At 41.8% G+C, this 18,095-nt stretch overlaps 1 protein-coding gene across 1 annotated transcript in view; it reads right to left on the reverse strand.

The window, feature by feature from the left end:
* Positions 1-18,095, reverse strand: part of blnk (B cell linker) — a 202,671-nt gene that overhangs the window by 86,776 nt on the left and 97,800 nt on the right. The window contains exons 4-6 of the mRNA XM_080205586.1: positions 8,909-8,974; positions 5,074-5,130; positions 2,148-2,194 (exon numbers count right to left, since the gene is read on the reverse strand). Coding sequence (XP_080061712.1) covers positions 2,148-2,194; positions 5,074-5,130; positions 8,909-8,974 — 170 coding nt within the window. The remainder of the gene's footprint in view (positions 1-2,147; positions 2,195-5,073; positions 5,131-8,908; positions 8,975-18,095) is intronic.

Here is an 18,095-nt window from a genome sequence, read left to right on the forward strand (position 1 = left end):
CATGGTATACCATTGACTGTACTACGCAACTTAAGACCACATATAGTGGCCAGTCTACTTGTAGAAATGGTCACCACTTGGAATTCAGACCAGTATCATCCCTAGACCACTGAAATGTGAGAAGTTGGGATGGTGGTTGGACCAATTACTTTCCTGTAATGTTGCCAAGATCATTGGCATGTACACTTCTGTGCTAGTTCCTTAAGGCTTTGTGACAGGTCTGCTATAATATTACACAAGCTTTAAGGAAGATTGACATATCAATTTATGAATTTCTGATGAATGAATTCAATTCCAAAATAACGTGCCAAAACAGATTAATTTATGCTAAATATTACAAGGCTTCTTTAGTCCTATGTCATAACAAGCCACCCCAAAAACATGCATGCTTTAGGGCATTGGTGAGGCCGCAGCTGGAGTACTGTGCGCAGTTTTGGGCGCCGTACTTACGCAAGGATGTTTTGGCCTTGGAGGGAGTGCAGAGGAGGTTTACTAGGCTGATACCGGAGTTGAGGGGGTTGAGCTATGAGGAGAGGCTGAATAAACTAGGCTTGTACTCGTTAGAGTTTAGAAGAATGAGGGGAGATCTCATTGAGACGTATAAGATGATGAATGGGATAGAGGTGGAGAGACTCTTCCCGCTCAGAAAGGACATTAGGACTAGGGGGCACAGCCTCAAGATAAAGGGGGGGCGGTTTAGAACGGAGTTGAGGAGGAACTTCTTCACTCAAAGCGTGGTGAATCTCTGGAATTCTCTGCCCGTTGAAGTGGTGGAGGCTACCTCGCTAAATATTTTTAAGACGCGGGTTGATGGGTTTCTGATAAGAGAGGGGATTAAGGGTTATGGGGAGAGGGCGGGAATGTGGAACTGAGCCACGACAGATCAGCCATGATCTTATTGAATGGCAGGGCAGGCTCGAAGGGCTAGATGGCCTACTCCTGCTCCTATTTCTTATGTTCTTATGCTTTACAGCTGTTAAATCAAAGTTTAACAGATTTGGTAAACTACTGTCACTACCTCCTCCCCCTGAAAACTAGCAGGCATCGGAGTGACTGAACCTCATCCATGCTGCCATTTGGTCTTTGGGGCATTGGCCTACCCCGCCATCTTTAGTCACTGCTCTCCCCGCCCCCAAATGGAAACCCCTGCTATGGGCCTGCCTGCTGGTCAGTAGTGATTCCTGCCAGCAGTATGTCACAACAATGGGTGGGAAGGTCTGATGTTCCTTGATCATACTGCGGTAAGTCATTTAATCAGATGTTAATTCATTTAAAATCATTCAAATCCAGAGCACATCTTTTCTGAGTGTGACTCCAATTACTTCACCAGTAGGGGAGAGGGCATGATCTCATTCTGTGATCTCCCTGATGCAAATCCCATTTTGGCCTTCTCACGGGAGGCCATAATGGGATTTGTGCCTGTGGCGGATGGGCCCGGAAAATCCCCCCAACACACTGAATTCTATTCAAAATAAATTCAGAGTGTAGAATGCATTGCAAATCAGCCAATATCCTTCCAAAATCATACCAGATATGTTGCATATTTAGATTGGAGGGCCATCCCATACGTGAATTCATCAAGACAAAGCCAGTATCCCTCAACTGCAATGAAACTCACATTTAATGTGTTTCGGTCAAAAATATAAATAGCTACATATGCATAGTCTGATCTTGTTTAAAAATATCAATCTCATTCCTAAAAGTTGAGCTCTGATACATTTCCAAGCAGATATTCTTGCTGTGACCATAAGACCACAATATATAGAACAGAATTAGGTAATTTGGCCCATCGAGTCTGCTCTACCATTCGATCACAGCTGATCTGATTCTCACCTCCATTCTCCTGCCTTCTTCGCGTAACCCTTGATCCCCTTATTGATCAAGAACCTATCTACCTCTGTCTTAAAGACACTCAATGACCTGGCCTCCACAGCCTTCTGTGGCAATATATTCCACAGATTCACCACTCTCTGGCTGAAGAAATTCCTCCTCATATGGCCATGGGCATTGTTCCCAAAGATTCGTGGAATATATCTAGCCAGAACTAAATGTGGTTAACTTTCTCCACTTCTCTGCTGTCTACAAAAACTCTGTCAACCTCCACTCATCCAGTCACATATGAAAGTGTGCTTTGTAAACAAATTTACCTGAGTAATCTCTCTGAGGAACTGTGGGTGGTGCATTTTTTGTGAATCTGAAAATATTAAAAGAAAAATGCATGTCAGCATATTCAAGACAAAATGCTAATATCTGGGAATGTGGAACTTCAAAATGTTAGTGGTTTCAACATGCACAGAGATTAACCAGAGCCAAGGACTACTCCAAGTTAGTGCATGCATGTTAGAAGTATAATGGTGCTTGTTTCACTCTCACAATGCATGCCACTGATATTACTTCTTTGAAAAGCACCTGATAAGTAAATGAAAACACTTCTGATTAGAACAACAGATTATAAAACTATATAGTGTGTATATATTATTGGCAATAAAATATTTTTAGTAAAGGTTTAGCCTTGGTATTAATTTTCAATGTAACAGCACTGTTAGCTTCTCCAGGTTAGTTTTAGTTTCTAATTGTACAAAGGAATGATCACTTATAAGAGATACAAGGACCTAGAAACTTGTAATAATTAAATCACGAGTGATCTCATGAATTCCAACAGTCTTCAGGATGACAGACAGCCCAGAGGCTTAACTAGACCAGCCATACAGATACAGTGGCTCCAACAGCAGGTCAAAAGTTAGGATTTCTGTGGTGAGCAATTCGCTATCTGACTCCCCCTTAAAGCCTGTCCACCATTAGACAAGTGGAAAGACAGGAGAAAGGTTAGTCCAGGAAAAGGGAGGAGATGAGGGATTAATGTGGAATGGGAAACTCAGGCTGTCAACAGTATTGTGGAACCTGGAGGGCACATATTCTGACCAGCACAAGAAGAATCATTTTGTTTGGATATTTTTGGGTCTCTCTCACTTCACCCTCTGGTTCTTTTGAGCAGAGTGCGCAATGCATATACTCTATCCAACTGTGCCTCTGAATTGGATCAGGGTTGTTTTTACACTGTAGGATCTGATTTTCCTACAGTAATATGGCTCCAGAATACAAGCAAATGGACCACCAAATGGAGGGTCTCAGATAATATGTCAAAGTACTTCACAGCCAATAGAATATGAAGTCATCTTCACGAAATGTGACTATATGTGCACATAAGCTCCTGCAAACAGCAAGGAGGTAAATGACCAACTAAACTGTTTCAGTGATGTTGATTGGAGGATAATTAGTGACAAGGACACTGGGAGAATTCCCTTGCTCTTTTTATGGATGTTTTATCTCAACCTAAGACATTTAAAATGTTACCCAAAGGACAGGACCACTAACAGTGCTGGTGTCCCTCTATATTGCATTGGGGTGTCAACTGAGATAATGTATTGAGGTTTTTGGATTGGGGTTTAATTGTCTGAAAGGCAAGCCAAAACCACTGAGCCAAGACTAACCTAAGCTTAAAATATGCAAAATATGGTTAATTTATTTTTACTAAGTTGATATCCTTAGTAATGCTGCAAACTACTTGGCCTCCATGTCTCATTGTGAAAGTATCCTAAACCAACCTAAATAACTGAAAAATTTAGAATACTACAGCTTAAAACACTTTTCCTTAACAAATAATGCACTATTATCCTTTAAGCAATGAGTTAAAACAAAACTGGCTATCACATGTCCTAAACTAAGTGAATGATTGTTGTTTTCCGAAATGTTCCTCTTCTATTAACATATTCTTGGATTAAATTAGCCCATTTCATTTTAACAGAGGCCTCAAACATTAAACTGGAACAGAATACCTCCATTACTTATTCCCGTGCCCATAACACTTACAATGGCAATAAAATATTTTTAGTAAAGGTTTAGTCTTTGTATTAACTTTCAATATAACAGCACGGTTAGCTTCTCCAGGTTAGTTTTAGTTTCTAATTGTACAAAGGAATGATCACTTATAAGAAATAAAAGGACCTAGAAACGTGTAATAATTAAGTCATGACTGATCTCATGAATTCCAACAGTCTTTGGGATGTCAGTGAGTTTAAGGATTCTTTTCACTTAAAACTATTAGCAATTTCACAAAACCAATGTTATAGTGAGCTCCAAAGAGATTATCCAAATGTATCACTTTTCCTTGAGTACCAGCTTGTCTTGTTCAGAAATGGACTTTTTTTTATATAAGTGGCTAACCTCTGTGTATTTCCAACATTTGCTGTTTATATTGAGATTCCCAGTGCAGTTCTATAGTTTTATCTTGTCTTATATTAGCACTACCACTGATCCTCCGTTCTTACATAGCAGGGCTTGCAAATCGCTTGTCAAACATTACACTTTCTCTTAAGGTTGTTGAGCTCTGAATTATGAATTCTGAACACCAACTAGTATAAAGATGGACCGGTTTTGGTTACATCCCTGAATGGAAAACTATGCACCCGCAAAGTACTCCACCTCAGAGAGGAAAGAACAATTAAAGGATTTGCTTCCTTTGAAGTTCACGTGCAGATCCCCAGTGGGGAAGTGGCAATATGGATAGACTTGTGCTTCAGATGGTACCCAGCTGAAGGCCAAAGTATCTCAGCAGGAATTAATGCTGGGTAGCTAAAAACCAAAGTATGTAAATAACTCTCAAATGTATAGCTCCCCTTCACATTTATTCATGACCCCATAACAGTATATAATTTATAGTTTTGATATTTTTAGTCTATTTTCATAAAGTGCAATGAAAACATATACTCAAGGAAATGTGATACTTTGCTATATTTGGATCGAGTATTGTATAAATCGTTCTTTTGTTCCCAAATTTACAACTTGACACTATTTTGGATTATCAATATAAAAAATATTTAACTATTGTGATTATTCCATATGCTACAATATGAGTTAGTACCAGTAAAGTTAAAGACAATCAAGCAGGTTAAGTGGTGCCTGTTATACACACTGCTTTATAAAAGGTCCCGGATACATGAACACACAAATTTAATAGCACACTAGAGGGATGGGGGGGGGAAAAAAAAACAGGTTTTCTTTGTTCATTCATACCGATCCCAAGTACTTTTCCCAGTTTTACGCATCAAGGCCACTTGTTCATTTTGGAACCTATGAGTCAGAGGAAAGGCTCAGAGCTTAGCAAATGAAGATACTATTAGCAGAGATAAGGGGTACATTTTCCACAAAATAATCAAGGTGTGGATTCAAGGAAGGTTAACTAGCCATTCAGAAAATTGTCTGCTCTCACCAAATTCCAGTCTGGAAGCCTTCTTAATATTTAGTTAACCTTCCCTAAACATTCAGCAAGAAATGGAAATATGTTGCACATTATCATTTTAAAGGAATAAGAATTGCAGGGCAATTCTCAAATCAATCAGATTGGAACATACAAACCTCATTTGAGTGAAAGCGACAATACAAAAAGAATGATGAGATTAGGGCTGAGAGGTCAAAGGTTGAGCTTTTATCTTTTAAGACGATGCTGCTCACTGTCAACTAGATTTCACAATCAGAGCAAGAAAGTGGGGCTGGAGAAAAATGAGGATCATTAGATTATATAGTGATTGGCTGAGTAATATAGAAATAAAAATCCTTTGACACATGTATAATCCAGTGACAGTAATGAACAGTGATTGTACTCAAGCTTTGTACGTCCATTAATAACAAATAATTTTATCATTTCCAACTAACCTCCTCACATCAGAAAATGGTACATCCAATCAGATTCATAATTAACATTCATTTACACCCTGAAGGGCGATTCCATAATTCTGTAGTTGTCAAATCTTCTGCAGTCATAAAGCAACCCAACATAGATGGAGATGTTTCAGATGAGTTTATCCAGTGCATAGCTGTGCCATAAATGAGTAACAGATTCCAGACTGAATACGCTACTTATGCTACATTGGCATCAGTGCTCCTCGAGTAGGACAACAATATAAAAACGCAGCCCAGGATTTCCTGTCCCCGTTGTTATCCTTATGAAGAGGCAGTTGTGCGGATGACTGAGCCAGAAGCAAATATTCACCATCAAAACTCTTGCACCCGCAACAGTTGCTTTGCTGTGGTACCCAGTATAGTCTGGGATTCTCTGACGTCTTTTGCCCTGCCACCACTGACAGTGAGAATGATGAATTTGGTGCTGTGACGTACCGTGCCTTTAAGGAATGTATTTTTAATCATATTATTTTGCTGTTTTTTTCAAACAGGCCCTGGTAGTTTATTTTGGCACCAAATCGTCTGTGAACTGGTGACCTCTAATTATTGCTATAGTAAGCATCTTGTTTATTTTTAATGTGGGCTAATACAGTGCCCTGGAGTTTTATGTCCCTTTTGGAATTGTTGGGTGGAGAATGATTGACAGGTCATGCTCTGGCTTTGGACGGGTTTTAGTTTAATTTTGGTCAGGAGCTGTTTGTTTGGATTGCAGGCTGAAAGCAGTCTCTCGCTCTCTGGAGTGAAAATTCTGCTGTCTGTGCGTAGGTGCTAGAAGCTACTGAAGAAGGCCGTGTGTTTCTCCCTCTCTCCTGAGGTGACTGAAAGCTCCAGGACTGGGAAGCCTGTACTTTAATTCAACATCTCAAAGGACTATTTCACATCAAGTGTTAAAAAGCTGCAGAATTCAGCATCACATAAGCACACTTGCTTTTTGTGTCAAACCTAGAATGGGGTATATGTTTGTGGGGGTTGTTTGATTTGGAACAGCATATTTAACAGGTTTATGCAGTATCATGCTTTTTTTCTGTAATTGGTAAAATTTATGCTAATTAACTTATTTTATATTAACTGTGTTTTTAAGTAAACTTTGTTTCATAAGAGCTCCCCAGTAGGTCACTTGAATCATACCTGGAGTGAAATATCTCATGTTTACCCACGTCAAATTTAAAGTGCAAAATTTTATGGCTGAGGTTGACTTCATAAAACACCCTGGAGTTTCTGGCCTGGGTCATAACGGCGCTCAGCCAAATCTCCGTTCACGACAGTGGGACCGGAGAATCTCAGCCACAATGGGTTCGGAGAATCTCGACCATAATTTCTATACATAGGTCTAAGTAAAAAAGGCAGTTGTCCAAAGTATTTCCCCATCCACTTTCTAGTCTTTTTTTCAGCCCATGGTGAAAGCTGCCAAATGAAACCAGCAGAAGCATTTAACTATACCACAAGCGAGGTGAGAATCAACTCAAAACACCGTCTCTTTTTATAATTCTCTGCCACAGGCGCAAAATGACATAAATCCCAGTTAAAGTGGGCCTTCAAACCAGTTCATTCTTCTCAGAATGGAGAATCTTTGAAGAGTCTGTAAGTATCTTCATCCCATCCACCTATATAGGTCTCAGATATTCCATATCAGCAAAAAGAAAGGGGATCAGTCAAACTTTGACAAAGGGTCATCTGGACTTGAATTGTCAGCTCTTTTCTCTCCACAGATGCTGCCAGACCTGCTGAGATTTTCCAGCATTTCCTCTTTTGGCTTCAGATTCCAGCATCCCCTTTTATGAGACTGGACACATCATTTGCTACAGTGTTTGGATAACAGCCAGCAGGTTTCACGGTCAGCAGCCATTACCACATGGCAGCTGTCGTAGCATCTCAGCAGCCATCATGATTCCTGTCCTCATTCTGTGCTGCAGCCAATTCTAAAGGGGAACTCCTCCATGGACAAGTTAATGCCTGGAACCCATCAATACTTTTGGGTTCAGGACAAAACTGAAAGATTTTTCAAGTTAATTTTGTATCACTTGGTTTCTTCAGAGAAAGGGAGGCAAAAAAATCTTATTCAACAAGCTGTAAGCATAATAAAACAAAATAGCATTTATACGATCCAGCAAAACTACACAAACATAATAGAAATGATCTACAATTCCTTTGAGAATTAAAGAACTTGTTAACTGTTGAAAAGAAGTCTATTTTTCAAATATGCTTCCTGGAGGTACATATAAGATATATGAATGAAGCAGATGTACAAAACCATAAACCACATGATACTTATCCCTTAACTACACAATCACTTCCAAATAATACATAAATGTATTAAACTTTATATAAATTATCACATTCTAATAGATAATGCATAATAACAACTTGCAATTATATAGCAGCCTATAGAAACATTTGAAGGTACTTAATAGGGTAATAATTAGTCAAAGATTTACATTGAGTTAAAGGAAATATAAGGGTAGGTACCCATTATCTAGTCAAAGAGGTAGGTTTATGGAGCATTCTAAAGGAGAAGAGAAGAGAAGTGAAGACATTTAGAGAGGGAATTCCAGTGCTTTGACTCTGGGTATCTGAAGGCATGGTTACCAATGGAAGTCAATGCCATAAGGGCCAGAGTTGGAGGAATACACAGTACAGCAAAATGATAAAGCGACAGCATATATATATAGCAAATTAAATCATTTGGAATTATACATTCTAAATCTGCTTTCTTAGGCTGGAATTCTCCGATCTCAGATGTCTCGTCACCACTGCCAGCAATAACAATGAATTTGGCACTTAGCCAAATCTACATTCAATGCAGTGGGACTGGAGAATCCCAGCTGTGGGTGAGGTCGGAGAATTCTGTCCTAAATCATGAAGGTCATAACTCCAATGAATTTGGATCTATTTTGGTATTTAACAAACAATAATGTATTTGATGATAGATAGCATGTGCTGTTTGCGAAGAGCAGCGGATTATTATATCTTTGAATACATTTAAAGTGATTAGTATTGGGGAGAAAGTCCAGACATATATAGAGAAAGGAAAGTGAAATAACGAAGGTTCTGCAGTGTATATTTTCGAAGCAAAAATGAACATTTAAGTTATAGTTATTTCATGGTTTTAACAAAGACTGATGGCTGAATTCTGATCAGCAATTAGGTTGAGACCTAAATTCAAACTTACTTTTTAAACCTGCTCATAAACCCACCATCATTCTTTTGGATATCATGAACAATCTTTTGAATTTGCCTGTGAAAAAGAAATACAAGAAATTAAACTTTATAATAGCACTTTGTAACCATACAGTCTGGAAGGTAGCCATATAATCCTATATTAGCACTGGGGTGGCACGGTGGCGCACTGGTTAGCACTGCTGCTTCACAGCGCCACTGACCCGGGTTCGATTCCCAGCTTGGGTCCCTGTCTGTGTGGAGTCTGCACATTCTCCCTGTGTCTCCTCCAGGTGCTCCAGCTTCCTCCCACAGTTGAAAGACAAGCTGGTTAGGTGCACTGACTGAACAGGCACTGGAGTTTGGCAACTAGGGGATTTTCACAGTAACTTCATTGCAGTGTTAATATTTGTGACAATAATAAAGAAAAACTTAATACCGAGGCAGTTTTGCAAAAGGAAAAAAAAGAATGTGGGAATAAGGAACAGGAATAGTACACTTGGCCCTTTGAGTCTGCTCCTCCATTTAATAAAGTCATGCCCAGTCACTTAACTTACCCATACCTCTGTGTAGACTTGATGCTTCCTCTTCACCTTAGCAAACTTGCACACATTGATCAAAGACCTTTAAAATGGTTGACCTTTAAAATGGTCTGATCCCTAAACTAAGGAAGCTATTTGGCAGTTGTAGGATAACCCACACTTCATTATCTTTTAAGTGCCATTAACGATCCCCTATAAAGCAGTATAGTAGCACAGTGGTTAGCGTCACTGCTTCATAATGCCAGGGACCTGGATTCGATTCCTGGCTTGGATCGCTGTCTGTGTGGAGTTTGCACGCTCACCCCGTGTCTGCGTGGGTTTTTTCCGATGTTCCAGTTTCCTCCCACAGTCTGGAAGATTTGCTGGTTAGGTGCATTGACCCGAATAGGAGCCGGACTATGGCAACTTGGGGAATTTCACAGTAACTTCATTGCAGTGTTAATGTAAGCCTTACTTGTTTCAAAGAGAGACATACCAAGGCCATCTGCATTTAGTGAACCAGGCTTGCCAGAAGGAGGTGGATCATCTGCAAAAAAGGCCACACAACCTTCCACCTCAGGCATTCAACAGTTATTGGTATCCAGATGATGGATACACATTCTTTGTCAAAGATGGTTAAAAGGTGGGAGTCACGTGAACCACACAATGTGGCCTGAACTGAACTGCAAAGTCTCAGTCTACTGTTTCTCATCTGAATAGCGGCCTCCCAGAAAAGGAGTTCTGGCCCACATTGGACAACACATGCTGCCTCTGTTGGAAGTTCTGTGCATTGCCTACCAGACTGATTCATCTCCGTGGGCCTCTTTCATTATGTAAAATCTGCACCAGAGAAATGAATTTTACAAGATGGTCAACTTCCGTGAAGGAATACCTCATTGGACTTTGATTCTGGAACCCACATGAAATAATATTTATATCCTCCGTGGTTTCCGTAATGTAAATCTTTATTTTGCCTATCACTATCTTTATTATCTGCATGTCAGTAAAATGTTATCAACCTACTTTCCGTGTTTTGAATGTGTATAAATAAGTTAACCCTTTGAGTTCATCCCATCTAATAGTAAATTGCATCACACCAAAACCAAAGGTTTGGGGAACATATCACCACTTATAAAGATGAGGAAACATCTTTCTGTTTACAGACGGGTGGTGAGAGGAAAAATGAGTGTTGTTTAAAATAACCCCTCACCTGTCAGTAACGCCTGGTTATTTCTACTGGAGTCAAAGGCTTCAGAAGCCTGAGAAGACCAAGGAGAGATAGCTTACCTTTCGCATAGTCACACATAATGAATGGGTGGGTTTTTTTGGCTGTTCCTGTCAGAGGGATTTTCTGCGACCCCCTTGTGATGGATTCTCTGCTGTCAGAGGGTGCAAACATCAGGAAACCCCAATGGCAGCAGCTGGACCAGACAATCCCACCACTGGCCAACGGTGTGCCCCCTCTGTCGCTGCAAAACACACTGTGGGGGTGGGATGGAAAGTCAGCTATGACTTTAATAAGAACTATTTTGGTACTGTGTCAGATGCTGTAATCAATGATCTAAATCTGGAGTTCTGGGAAAGGTGGGTAGGGGTTTCGAAACATAGAAACCAGAAGTTGAAATAGACCATTAGTTTTGATCCTGGCTGATCATCAAATTCAGTATCATGATTTCCCTCCCTTCCCCACAGTTTGTCAGATGGCAACGTCCTCAAGGAGAGTGGAGGGGTGTTTAGGAACACCATGTATGACAAAGGGAAGAAACAAGGGATACTTGCATTGTAGGAATAGTGAGCCATTTTAACAGATTGGGGAAGGACATGACCATGCTTTATGTAGTCCAGCCAGATTTGCGGGTGAATGACTAAATAAACTATCTGTTGTGGCTGTTCAAATCTTGGATTTCAGGGAATGGAGATGAGGGATATACTGGACTGAGAGGGGTCACAGTTTTAATGGAGTAAAGGGCATGAAAGATGGACGAGAGGGTGTGGTTGAGCAGATCAGTAGATGCAGAAATGTCCTAGTGAAGTGATTACTAACGTGATTGTGAAATTGCAACCGTAAATGAATTGGGAAAGAAATTATTGCGGCAGGGGTACACAGAAGGAAATAGGTTTGGAAGGGGATAGGGATTAAATTTAAGGTATATGGAGCAAGTTTTATAAATGTGATTAAAGCTATTTATTTGTGCAGGTGGTGAAAACTGACATAGACTGGTTGAGCCCAATGGCCTTTTTTTCATTATAAACCGATTGTATATTTAGGTGAGCTGATGGTTTCTGAGAATTAGTGGGGCATTTATTTAGCATTTTCCCCAAAGACAAGCTGCTAAAATCCAGCTGTTAAAAGCTTTCCATTTTCCTCAAAGGACATTTCACAGTTGGATTGTCAATGTTTGTTTTCTTCAAAAACTTGTTTCAGAAGGTTCTTGGAACTAAAGATTCGGGAGATTCCTTGGAGCTGTTCCTGCTCTGTGGATGTTATTTAACTGGAAATCTCATTAATGCAGGGAAGTTGCCAGGGTTTAGAATTAAATCAGGACTGGGGCTGTAATTAGATGAGTATTATTTGATTTAGAAAATGACAGTGAGATGCTTGTATTTGGAAATTTAACCATTTGTATCACTATGATGCATAAACAGACTTGAAGACACCTGTTTAGGGTCAGCTATGGTTCCCAATTATTATTTGCAACTTCGAAAGTAGTTAGCAATTTGTTTTTCTTTAATTCATTTGCAGGGGATGGACATCGCTGGCTGGCCAGCATTTATTGCCCAAATCTAGTTACTCTTGAGAAGGGAGTGGTGAGCTGCCGCCTTGGAAAGGCTGATACAATGGAATGTCTTGCTGAGGGCAGTTGAGTTAACCACATTGCTGTGACTCTGGAGTCACATGTAGGTCAGATCAGATAAGGACAACAGATTTCCTTCCCTAAAGGGCATTAAGTAAACCAGATGGGAATTTCCGACAAACAACGATTTCATGGTCATCAGTAGGTTCACACACCCATGAAGGTTTGTATATTATGCTGTAAAACCAACATCATGAGTGGTCAACACCCACAGGGCAACATGTGCAACAAAATTAATAATTCGTAAGAATATATTGGACAGCAAACCCCAGCCTGTAATTGGACAGGATGCCCCTGGTTCCCTGAAAACGCAAGATTCAGAGTCCCTTCACTGACTACATTCCTGCAGAACATAACTGAGATTTTAATTTTTGTGTCGTTGTCTGGAGAAGTGTGCCAACCGTCCATCTGCTCCTGTCGACAGGAAGCCCAAGACTTACTCTGACACAAATTTTGCTGCCAGAGAGCTGCAATCCTTGTTTGGACATCCTGCTGTATTCGACCACAATATTGGGTGGTGTGAACACTGAGATAGTCCATAGGTGGTCCTGGAGAAAGGGAGGGGAACTGGAGGAGAGGGGTGAGCTGGCCTGGCAGAAATGTTTCAAATGTCTTTTTAGAAAAGCGAACAGTCGTCCATTTTAGGAACCGTAAACATAGGCAGAGATACCGTGGTGCGTGCTCCATCTACTTTCTCTACAGAACTATAACTTGCATCCTTGCCAATGTCATAGAAACATCATATGCATAACCAAGAGGCCTACGAACAGCCCCAAGGAAAAGCACTTTCAAAATGGCTGCAACTGGATTAGCTAACGCTGAGTCTACCCGAGTCCAAGGCCAATGACTGAGAACTTGTTAAAATGAAGCCATTTGTGCACTTTAGTGGGCTGAATTTTTGCTGGGAATGAGTTCTCTGTACCCTCCCACCCCAGCACGTGTAAGCATCAGAGATAAGCCCACCCTCGTTTATCCACCCTGTCCCACATCTATTTAATGCCACAAAACCTTTAATTGGTTTGAGTTGAGTCTTCCCCTTTGCCAACCAGCAGGAAGTCTATCCTCCAGAACTGTCAGCCAATCAAATGCCACCAACTTACTTGTCCCAGCAGGAGCAGTGGCCATAGCTGGTACTGCAGCTATCTAAGATGCAAGTTTGCTGTGATGGATCTGAACTTCAAACCAAGTGTTGGGACTCACTGGGGCCAAGCTGGCACATCCTGGCAAGGGTATGGAGGGAAGTGGAGGGGTGGTTACAAGAGGATATGATAGGGTAGAGGGAATAACAAAGAACAAAGAAAATTACAGCATGTTAACCTGCCGTTTGGCCTCCAAGTCTGCACTGGCCATGGTGCCTGACTGAACTAAAACTTCCTACCCTGCCGGGGACTATATCCTTCTATTCCCAACATATTCATGTATTTGTCAAGGTGCCCCTTAATGTCACTATCGTATCTGCTTCCATTACCACCCCTAGCAGTGAGTTCCAGGCACCCACCACCCTCTGTGTAAAAAAACTTGCCTCAGATCTCCTTTAAATCTTGCCCCTCACACCTTAAATCTATATTCCCTAATAATTGACTTTTCTACCCTGGGAAAAAGCTTCTCACTATTCACTCTGCCCACACCCCTCAACTTCTGTTGTTACAATGAGAACAAGTTTTTCCAACCTCTCCCCATAGCTGATGCCCTCCATACCAGGCAACATCCTGGTAAATCTTTTCTGCACCCTCTCCAAAGCCTCCACATTTTCTGATAGTGTGGGGACCAGAACTGAACATTATATTTCAAGTGTAAAGTACAGTTTATTTATTAGTCAGATTGGCTTACATTAAGACTGCAATGAAGTTAATGTGAAATTCCCTTAGTCGCCACACTCCAGTGCCTATTTGGGTCAATGCTCCTAACCAGCACATCTTTCAGATTGTGGGAGGAAACCGGAGCACACGAAGGAAAGCCACGCAGACACAGGGAGAATGTGCAAACTCCACACAGATAGTGACCCGAGCTGGGAATCGAACCCGGTCCCTGGTGCTGTTAAGGCAGCAGTGCTCACCACTGTGCGACAGGCCACCTGTAATGTTGGGGTGGGGGGGGAGGTGGTGGCAGTTACTTGAAGGGGGAGGTACTGATATGCACAGGGGCCCAAAAAGGAGTCCCCAGCCACCAACCCGCTCAGTGAAATACACTGGGGTGGACATATGGCACCATCTTCCCCCACCATGGATAAGATCCTAGTGGTGATAGGAGAAGGCCCTCAAATGGCATTTACTTGGCCATTTAAGGTCTGCAATTGACCCACAGGTGGTGCACCTCCTGCAACTCCCCTTAATGCTGGTAAAATTTCAGGGGAGGCGGGGTTTGGAGGCAAGCAGGTAAGGGTTTGGGAATGGTGCCACTGGCGTGACACTATAATTTTCCCACGCCCCTCCCCTTGCCGTTCTGCCCCTGGGGGCAATAACATTCAGCCGAGTTTATTTTAAATGACTGCAGTGTGCAATACGTTTAATAAGAAAGCAAGCTTCTTTGATAGGGTTGCAAAGCAGGGCGCACCAGGCAATAAAAGATGTTCCTGACAATAAAGGATGAATGATTAACCTGTATGAAAGACCAACCTTTGCAAATTGTTTCAAGGGAAGATATTGACTCATTTAATGTAAACACATTTAACCCTTCCGTCACAATTGAGGAATGTTATATAAATGCATTAAGTATATTTTTTTTTGCCAGTAGTAATTTCTATCTTCAGGTTAAAAAATGTTTCTCTATAAAACAGGTTGATCAGTATTTTGAAGAATAAAAAGGTGTCTGGATATTTGAGATTGCCTCTTTCTCAGATCCGCTTCAATGATACGGACATGCCCTTATAACTTCCTGCAGTTACTAAAAAATTAAAGCTATTTGTTAAAAAAAAAGCAGCCTAGCTTTTCTCAAGTAAATTTAAACTTGTCTCTAATCTGCCATGGCGCTGGGACAGCAACAGATGTGGCAGTGCGCTCACTTTATTTTGTGTATCAACATTCCTGTGCGGTGTCTGCACGTTCTCCCTGTGTCTGCGTTGGTTTTCTCCGGGTGCTCTGGTTTCCTCCCACAGTCCAAAGATATGCAGGTTAGGTGGATTGGCCATGCTAAATTGCCCCTTACTGTAAGGGGGACCAGCAGAATAAATATGTGGGGTTACGAGGATAAGGGCTTGGGCAGGATTTGTGGACTCGATGAGCCAAACGGGATTCTATGATTCTAAAATTTCAGTTCATGAAATGAATGTTAAGGGCTTTCAGGTAACAAGGAAATGGCAAAAGCATTGAACAGCTCTTTTGCAACTGTCTTCTCTGTAAAAATAACAAATAAAATCCCAAGAGCACTTGAACATCAAGAGACAAAAGGGAGGGAAGATCTTAAAATAATCACAATCATTAGGGAAAAAAGATGGGCAGCACAGTAGCTAGCACTGCTGCTTCACAGCTCCAGGGACCTGTCTGTGTGGAGTTTGCACATTCTCCCTGTGTCTGAGTGGGTTTCCCCCAGGTCCTCTGGTTTCCTCCCACAGCCCAAAGGTGCGCGGGTTAGGTTGATTGGCCATTCTAAATTGCCCCTTAATGTCTTGGGATGCACTGGTTAGAGGGATTAGTGGGTAAATTATGCAGGGATATGGGCATAGGGCCTGGGTGAGATTGTGGTTGGTGCAGACTCGATGGGCCGAATGGCCTCTTTCTGCACTGTAGGATTCTATACCGGGAAGATAATTAGAGCTATAGGCTGACAAGTCCTGTAGACCAGATGACCTGCATCTTAGGGTTTTAAATGAAGTGACTACACAGACAATAGATGCATGGATTATAAATCTTCCAAAATGTTTCAGATTCTGAAAAGGTCCCAGCAGATTGGAAAATCTCAAACGCAGCACCACTATTCAAGAAAGACAGGAGACAAAAAGTAGGATACTGCAAGCCAGTTAGCCCTACATTTGTCATAGGGAAAATGCTAGCATCCAGTATGAAGGGGAACTGTATGGTATTTCTAAAATCGTCATACAATCAGGCAGAGTCAACGTGGTTTTGTGAAAGACAAATTGGGTTCCACTAATTTACTCCGAGTTATTTGGGGAAGTATAGAGCAAAGTGGGTAAAGGGAAACCTGTTGATGTGAAGTACTTGGATTTCTAAAAGGCATTCAATAAGATGTTACATCACAGGTCGCTATGCAAAATAGGAGCTCAATGTGAAGGGGTAACATAATAGCATGGATTGGTTGGCTAACAGGAAAAAAAAGGATAATTTTCAGATTGGCAAGCTATTAGTGAAGTGCCACAGGGATCAGTGCATGGGCCTCACTATTTAGGATCTACATCAATGACTTGGATGAAGGGACTGAATGTTAAATTTGCTGATGGCGCAAAGATAGGTAGGACAGTAAGTTATCAAAGTACATAACTGACTAAATTTGCAGAGGCAGGAAAACTTCCGACTCAGCAAATCCAATTCAAGAGAACATGCCCAAATATTCAGATTGTTGTTCTGAGGTTGGGGGAAGGATGTCAGTTTTGACTGGAGTCCAGGTCACCGCCCTGGAAACATTGCGGAGGCAGTCACATGGATTGCTGGGTCCATGTGACTGTTTGAAAGGCTGCCCTCATAGGGACTTCGTCCCACATTAAAAAAAAACCAAGAATAACCCTCCAGCCCTCACAATTCACACCCCCTACACACACTCATCATACTCCAGCCATGCCAACTCATGCCACTTCATTCTTCCTACACACTCTCACGACCAGTCATAAGCTCCATGGCAATCAGTGTCCCCCAACGTGCTTCCCCATGGCTCTTTGCCAACTTAGTGCCAACTCATATCATGCATGTCCACAGGAACTCATCAAGGCTCCTTAGGCAGCTCCTTCCAAACCTATGATTGCTACCATCTGGAAAGACAGCAGCATCAGGTACACGGGAACACCACCACCTGGATGTTCGCATCCAAACCGCTCACCATCCTGACTTGGAAATAGTTTGCTGGTCCTTCATTGCTGCTTGGTCAAAATTCTGGAACATTTTCCCCAATTACATTGTGGGTGTAAGTACACCCTAGGGGCTGCATTGGTTCAAGAAGGCAGTTCATCACCACCTTCCCAAGGGCAATTAGGGATGGGCAATAAATGTAGCCAGCAACGTCCACAAAAGGATAAAAAAACCCCACCATCCTTGGGCACATTGCAGAGAGAGCCCTGATCTAACAGTGAACCAGGAGACATCCTCTCAGCTTCCTGATGGACACCACACCCCCAACATGAACGGCAGCACTTCACCCCCACACCAACATTGGGGCATCAAAAGCCTCCTGTTGAGTCCCCTGGCAGACCCCTGACATGACCCCCCCACCATGAACCTTTCTGTGGCCCACCACCTCCCCATAACCTCCTCTGCATGACCACCTCCTGCACTCCCTCCCCTCTTTGCAGAGGTCCTCTTCTGCATAAACCCTCTGTGTGCATACTTCCCCCTATCAGAGCTCCAACCCCCTTGGCACATTTGTGATGCCCAGCCAGGCTGATCTTTACCTGCATTCATCAATATGTACACATGAGCATTGGTACTATACATTAGTCTGGCCCTAAGTTCTCCCAAATCCCTGGGAATAGTGAGACAGTAATCAAGCAGGTTTTTGGGTCGCAGGTTTGGGCAGCGAAGTATTATACAGTATATATCAAAGAACAAAGAAAATTACAGTACAGGAACAGGCCCTTTGGCCCTTCAAGCCTGCATCAATCATACTACCCATCTGAACTAAAGCCCCGTCCCCTGCTGGGGACCATATCCCTCCATTCCCA

The sequence above is a fragment of the Carcharhinus amblyrhynchos genome, chromosome 17, assembly GCF_965287045.1.
Source record: "Carcharhinus amblyrhynchos chromosome 17, sCarAmb.v2.hapA, whole genome shotgun sequence".
NCBI classification, from domain to species: Eukaryota; Metazoa; Chordata; class Chondrichthyes; order Carcharhiniformes; family Carcharhinidae; genus Carcharhinus; species Carcharhinus amblyrhynchos.